The 7,075-nt window shown below is 33.8% G+C and overlaps 1 protein-coding gene across 1 annotated transcript; it reads left to right on the top strand.

The window, feature by feature from the left end:
* Window positions 1-401: 401 nt before the first annotated feature.
* Window positions 402-2,457, top strand: LOC133284727 (calcium-dependent protein kinase 2-like). Its single transcript, XM_061481796.1, has 5 exons — window positions 402-486; window positions 1,699-1,842; window positions 1,993-2,033; window positions 2,092-2,259; window positions 2,350-2,457. Exons 1-5 carry the CDS (start codon window positions 402-404, stop codon window positions 2,455-2,457), a joined length of 546 nt encoding a protein of 181 aa, XP_061337780.1.
* The last annotated feature ends 4,618 nt before the right edge of the window (window positions 2,458-7,075 follow it).

Below are 7,075 nucleotides of genomic sequence, written 5' to 3'. Positions count from 1 at the left end.
GGATTGTAAGGCAACCACGTTTGGTTGAACCGCTTCCAAACTTGGCTGGGTAAATTCGAATGATAGGTGAGCCATTTACATATGTATCCAGATCGATTTAGCCGGCCAAATAATCCCACTTCAGATGTGGTATTACATCTTTGCTATCCATTTGCTCACATTGTCTTTCTTGCAGATGACCAAGGTACCCTCTACTAAGCGTGCGAAACTGAAAAATGTCGTACCAAATTGCAGAGTTGTTAGTTGTCACTTTCGGCCATAGACTTGCACAGACGAACACAGATTCATGAAGGTTGGCTACTTTGGGAGGTTTCTCGATGGAACAAAGTTTATTTTTGTCTGTGTTTTTGTGTTTTGTCCACACAAAGTTTATATTTTAATTATTAGTGACCATGAGAACGATGTCAGAGGAAGAAGCACCTTTGGAGGCTAAAAATTCAAACTTGGGCAAAACCCTTTTGTTGGGGTCGCATGCAAGTAGCTCAGGTACCCTACCAATGATGTTGTGTATTTGGAGATGGAGAAATCGTGGTGTGTGAAGAAGGCGATGACTGAATCGAGCTTCAGGGATGTGTCGAAACGAACGCGCTTGTATTGAAATTTTTTAAAGGTTTCTATCTCAAATTTTATGTTTAGATTATCCTTTTGCAGAAATATTTGCAAACTTTTGAAATTGTTCTTGTCTTTCGAATTAGGAATTTAGTTGTATTTGTTCTAGTATTGTACACACAATAATAAATACTTAATTGGTTCAATTCCTTAAAGGGTTATACAAAGTAGATTGATGCCCATTGTTGTTATTGGTAGCCCCTGTTTTGTCAAAGCTTGGTCTATGAAGTTTGAGAACCTTTAAATTTGCTTGATGGCACATTTTCTTAAAGATGTTGATTGGAATTAACTTCTGCCAATTAATTTTGCAAAAGCTTCATATCATGGTTCTTTTCTCTCCATGTCTATAGAATTATGCGTGCTTCATGCCATTTCAGTTGCTATTCCTTTTTGTGATACATGAATTATATTTTCTGTAAGTGTGGACATGGAAAGTAACATCCTATAATGTGGTTGGCCATCTTGTATTTATGATAGAGAGTTAAGCTTTGGTTATACCCAAAATTCATAAGCATGCAGACAGACTTAGTATTTGCAAACTGAGAGTTTCTTTTCAGTTTTTACTTACATTGTTGTAGTTTCTGAAAAGTCCATTGCTTCTTGTCTCGCTATCCTGTTATAGCCTTTTGCTAGCCTTCAGGCATAGTATGAAGCAATAAAATGTTTGGTAGGCAAAAGTATTAGCATTCAGAAGTAGTGAGCATATGTTTGATCAACTGAACAAGAATCTTACAATTTCATTTATTTCATACATAAATCGATCACACTCGTTGAGTTCTAAGGTTTCAAGAATATTTTGAACTTTAGATTAGGGTGGAAATGTTATAATTGTAACTTCTATTCATTCCATAATTTGAGATGTTATGTCAAATTTTAGGAGGTAAAATTCTTGCTTATTGAGAAACTTTACTTCCACCATCATCTTTGAAGTGCTTCTCATATGTAATTCTTTCATAATCACACGCAATATATGCAATTTAGTATCTTTGAAAACTACTTATCTTTCTATCAGATGATTAATCTGAGTAAAATCAAGATTATCTTCCTGTTGGAATGTGTACATAAATTTCTCTGGTTAATGTTTTCCAGGAAAGGTGTATCGCGATATAGTTGGAAGTGCTTATTATGTTGCTCCAGAAGTTCTACACTGCAGATGTGGAAAGGAAATAGATATATGGAGTGCAGGAGTTATATTGTATATCTTACTTAGTGGTGTCCCTCCATTTTGGGCTGGTAAACTGTCACTTTGATTTTCATCATAAAATGACTAACAACTTGTACTCAAAATTCAAAACATACATTTTTTTTTCACTCTCTCTGACTATGGATCCATTACTACAATTAGAAAAGGCTAATTTTAAACCATAGCTTCATAAATTGTAGGTTATGGATATTATCATTCCCAATCTATGCAACTTTATGATGTAGTTTTATCTAGATCTCCCAATTCAAAAACTCAATGGATTTTGAATGTTGTTTTAGGTCATTGTTGAGAATATGTCTACCGAAGAGATCCAAGGTTTGAAGGCAATGTTTACAAATATGGACACTGACAAAAGTGGTACAATCACCTATGAAGAACTAAAGGCAAGATTGCAAAGACTTGGCTCAAAGCTTATAGAGGCTGAAATGAAACAGCTTATGGAAGCTGTAAGCTGTTCTTAACTCTTGTTCTCTTTTTTTTCTTTTGTTTATAATTTTAAAGTTTTCCTAACTTAAATTCCTTGGCCTAAATTGCAGGCTGATGTAGATGGAAATGACTCAATTGACTACATAGAATTCATCACTGCTACAATGCATAGGCACAAGTTGGAAAAAGATGACCAGCTTTTCAAGGCCTTCCAATAACTTGATGCACAGTGTTAATATATTATGCTTGGTTCCTTTTATTTAAGATGATGTTTGTAGTAACATAGGTATCAGGATAAATTGTTAAAAAATAAGTCAGTGTCTATCTGTTTTTTGATTTGGTAATGTATTGTTACTCAATGTAAAAGACAGTCACAGCACCAGATGCTATACTCTATACCATTTATTTTAATTCACCTTTTCATTGTCTCTCAGAATATATATTCAGTAAGTTTGCTAAAGGAAGAATATGGCAACTTGAAATAGGTTCATTCATCAATTACTTGGCTTGGATAACAGTAAAAAAGAGTAATGGTGTATACTTTACAATAATGTCACCATTTATTTCCAAAACAGTTATGATTCCTGCAGAGTTACAAATTGGTTGCCAATCTGCTGATTAAATAAGAGTTACTTTTCCTCTTTTAATACAAACAACAAAGAGCATGTAAAGGGCCATTAATTTCAATAAAGCATAATATATTATTCTTAGGTCCTGTTGCTGTCTGAATTGCTTCAACAAGCTCCTCTTCACATGTATCCTGTGTCAATGTCATAATGTAATTGAGAGCAAATTTGCAAGCCAAGCATCAAGAACTAATCCAAGCAAAGAACTCGTCTCACTGTCCGCTCCTTTCCAAGAATCATGTTCATTACCAAATATGCTTTTTTAAGTTATGTTTTACAGACAAAGGAAAATGCTCAAACCAACGTTGTTTCCTGTACCAACCATTCCCAACTTACCAGATAAGAGAGTATTTTAAATAAGAACGAAGTAAGGAATAGAGAATGAGAAAGTGAAAGCAAAAGTATGAGACCTCATGCCATAAGACGGTAAAAAACCAACTTATTTCTAAATTGAGCAGTGACAATAATCACTAATATGAAGTCATGAAGAAGAAGAAACATGTATATTCAAAGTATAACTAACTGGAAAATAATAAATCCTCCAAAACAGAAAAGATAAAAAGATACTAAAATGTATAGAGCAAGACGCTTCCAAATCTCTATGCAAATCCAAGATAGCAACGCTTGAAGCAACAATGAGCAGCATTGTTTTAAAATCAGGGTTATTTTTGTAATACTAACTTGTTTTCCCATCTATATTTTATCTTCAACCAATTGATTTCATAAGAGTTACCTAATTTCTCCAGTAAAGTTTTTCCGCACCAAACAACTTTTTTTTACATTTTCCTACCTATCTCACTTTCCAACCATTTTCCTATCAATTACATTTCCCTAGTATTCAAAAAATTTCTCCTCAACCAAACGGCCCCTTGGGTATTCTTTTTGTGGAAAGACATGATTGCCTTCTATCTGCACCCTTGATTTCAAAAAACTGCCCTAGATCAAACATCCTTATTTGTTCAGTAATCTTTTTAAGAAGGTTGTCTTCCCTCTCTTTCTCTTTCGTTTTATCCGGTATCTTTATTCCTTCTAATTCCATTGCCCACCATATAGAGCACCTCATAACCAAATTCCAGCCTTCAATACAGTTTCAATCAGTGAATTAAAGAGAAAGGAAAAAAGCATGTAAAACAAATGAAGCACAAAACATTGAATAATTAATTAATAGGGAAGAAAGAAAAGAAAAAGTGAATAAGAAGGTTTACAAGGCTAAACGAGAAACCTGGAGAGGCAATGAAGTCTATGATGGCATGAGAAGTAGGAGGTGGATTGTTGGACATGTCCGCACCCATTGGAAACTTTGTTGATGAATGGCTGTTTTTTAAGGAATAAAAATGGTTGTGTCATCTGTGTACATAAATGAGAGAAAACAGAAAGGGAAGTTAAGAATATAAAAACAAAGGAGGGAACCCGCTAAGGATTTTTTAAATATTTTTATTTTGTTTTTATTTTTTATTTTGTTGCTTGCGTAAGATGTGAAGGGCTGGTAGGATTGACTGATAGATCGTGGAATGAGAAAAAGAGTCAGAACAAAACTAACATTGAGTTGTTGAATTTATGGCTCCAACTGTTTATTTCAGGGTATCTTAAATCTATTCAGTGTAATAATTTTAAGCGCTGGATTGGAAAGGATTATAAGAATATAAGAACTCAATTAAGATAGCAATTACCAAGCTTGGCTCACAATCGGGATCGGGGCCTATTTCTTTTGGTGTAAAAGTTTTATTTATTTATTTAACCTGTGACTGAGATTTGGCGCTGTTAAGCTGCTAAGGACTTGTTTGGTGGACATGATAGGATATGATATGAGACTGATAAGGACAAGATATGATATGGGGCTGATAAGCCTATATCATGTCCTGTGTTTGATGAACACTTGATTAGAAATCTGATAAGATTACGTAGAAGGAGAAAGGAGAAAAAAAAAAAAATATAATGCAATAAATACAAATATATTGGATAGCGTGATGATATATTGGGTATTCAATATTGATATCCTATCCTGTTGAATTCTAACCCAGCTCCCCCCATAGGATAAGAAATCATGTATTGGATAGGATAAAATGAGACAATAGGATAAGCTAATCATATTCTATTGACCCACCAAACAAGAAATAAAGGTAGGATATGATAAATTATCATATCCTATCTTCTTTATCAGGTGCTTCAAACAGGTCCTAAGACTGAACAGTTTCAGTGAAGAGGAAGTCCTAACCGCGTTTGTTAAAAACAGTGGGATTCTTGGTAATATTTTTGGAACTAAAACGTGGTGTTGGGGTATGAAAAATAGAGTACCAAAATAATGGGATGATCGGTAATAAATTTTTGTGCTTAAAATCATCAAATAAACTGTGGGGTGTATTTTGGCACTTCATTTAAAAAGAGAATATTGTTTCAATAAGTTATAGGTTGGGTAACAAAATTTATGTACTCATCAAATATATGTACTCTTTTTTATTCGATATGTAAATTTTTTTATTTAGTTTGTAACTTGTATTGGTTAGTTTCTAATTAAAAAGAATATATATTACGTTATTTTGTTTTTGAAATAGAATAATGTAATGTGAATTTGTAAAATTGATATTCTTTGAAAAAATGTATTATATTCTCATTTTAAAGAGAGTGCTTAAGGGGCGGAGTCAGAGGAGTCCTACGGTGGGCGACCACCCCCCAAAAAAGTTGAAGAAAAAACTTTCACTTAGGTAGTATTTGGTTTAGGAGAAAAAAAATTTTACTGGAAAAATGTGATTGATAGGAAAAACGAAGGAAAGTAAGTTTGGTAGGAAAGTTAAAAAAAAGCTGTTTGGTACCGCAAAATATTAATGGAAAAATTGGATTAAAAATCCTGATGTATGTTTGGTTGAAAATAAAAGATTGATGGGAAAAAAAGTTAAAATTACGAAAGTAACCCTTTTTAAAAAAAACTTGACGATGGTACCACCAACTGGACCTGCCCCCCTATACAAAAAGTTGAAATTTCTGGCAGGGTCCTCTGTTCTTGAATTTCGTGACCAGTCTCTATGGTCTTTGCCTTTGTCATATGAATAAATAACCATGAGGGAATAGCTGAATATGGCTGTAATGATACAGAGATCAAGTTGATCTTCATGAGTTGAACAGTTAGACATCCAAGGAAGAAATTGAGGAGATCTGTTTCAAACCCAAGGTTAATCTGTTTTGACAGGCACAAAGACATTAAAGCAAAGGCTGCACTCGAAATCATACTTAATAGCTCTGGTTTTCCATTCACAGCTTTATCAATTTCAAACGAGTACAAAGAGGTGAGCAACAAAACCAGAACACCCACATGAGCTTTCTGTAAGAAACTCCTCGAAAGTTTCCATTTCTTCAAAAATAACATCATGCTACTGATTATGAAACTTACTACTATGTAAATGATGATCTTGAGGAAGTTCCACTCTCCAAATAGATATTTGAAAGAGGATCTCAATGCATAGCAGAGCAGTCCAACGATGCTTGACATAAATCCCACAACTCTCCATAGCTTTTTCTGATTTAAACGATTGGAAATTCCGTTGAGCATAGTACTTACTTCACCAAAATACCGTACTCTCCAGCTGGATTATCTTCCTCGCAAGTGATAAAGGAGGGGTAAACTTGTCTCCTTTTTCATCCCTTTTTTCATTTATCCGGTTTTCACCAAAATACCATGGTGGGAGAAGGCTTCTTCAACAGTAAATTCTTCCATTTTTACACGCTTATGTGAATAGCTGGGCAACCAAGTTGGATGGATAAAATTCAGATTATCCTTCAACCAAACGTGGAGAACTGGAAACCCACATGCACTTGCCTAGGATAATTTTCAGATCCCCTGAACCAAACACTACCTTAGAGAAAATCATGTCGGAGAATCGCAGTTCTGGGGGCCAGCGAGCTTCTGGTTCATCAGTTCGGGAAGCTAACTACAATGTTATTTGGATATTTGTTATACTCGAATTGTTTAATTGTTTTAAAATATATTTTTATGCTTACAATAAATTTAATATTAATTTAATTAATAATTTATTATCTTGAAATTACTAACGAGCTGATTGTTTGAGATTTTAGAATAATATTTATTCTGATATAAAATAATATTCAAGATAATTGAAGATTGCATGAAGAAATGAGAAGATGTGGAAGATATTATGAAAAGAGAGAAAAACATGGAATCAAGTAAAGTTTAGGATATATTTTATCCTTTTAGATT

This window comes from Gastrolobium bilobum, unplaced genomic scaffold, assembly GCF_033153095.1.
Source record: "Gastrolobium bilobum isolate Gb01-03AN ecotype WA unplaced genomic scaffold, APGP_CSIRO_Gbil_v1 utg84548, whole genome shotgun sequence".
Taxonomy (NCBI): Eukaryota; Viridiplantae; Streptophyta; class Magnoliopsida; order Fabales; family Fabaceae; genus Gastrolobium; species Gastrolobium bilobum.
This window is presented reverse-complemented; position numbering and strand designations above follow the sequence as displayed.

Excerpts from the sequence above, each read along its gene's own strand:
- LOC133284727 (XM_061481796.1), top strand. The coding sequence starts at position 402 with ATGTCAGAGGAAGAAGCACCTTTGGAGGCTAAAAATTCAAACTTGGGC. Across the intron at positions 487-1,698 it reads GTCGCATGCAAGTAGCTCAG|GAAAGGTGTATCGCGATATA; the intron begins GTACCCTACCAA and ends AATGTTTTCCAG. Across the intron at positions 2,034-2,091 it reads AATCTATGCAACTTTATGAT|GTCATTGTTGAGAATATGTC; the intron begins GTAGTTTTATCT and ends ATGTTGTTTTAG.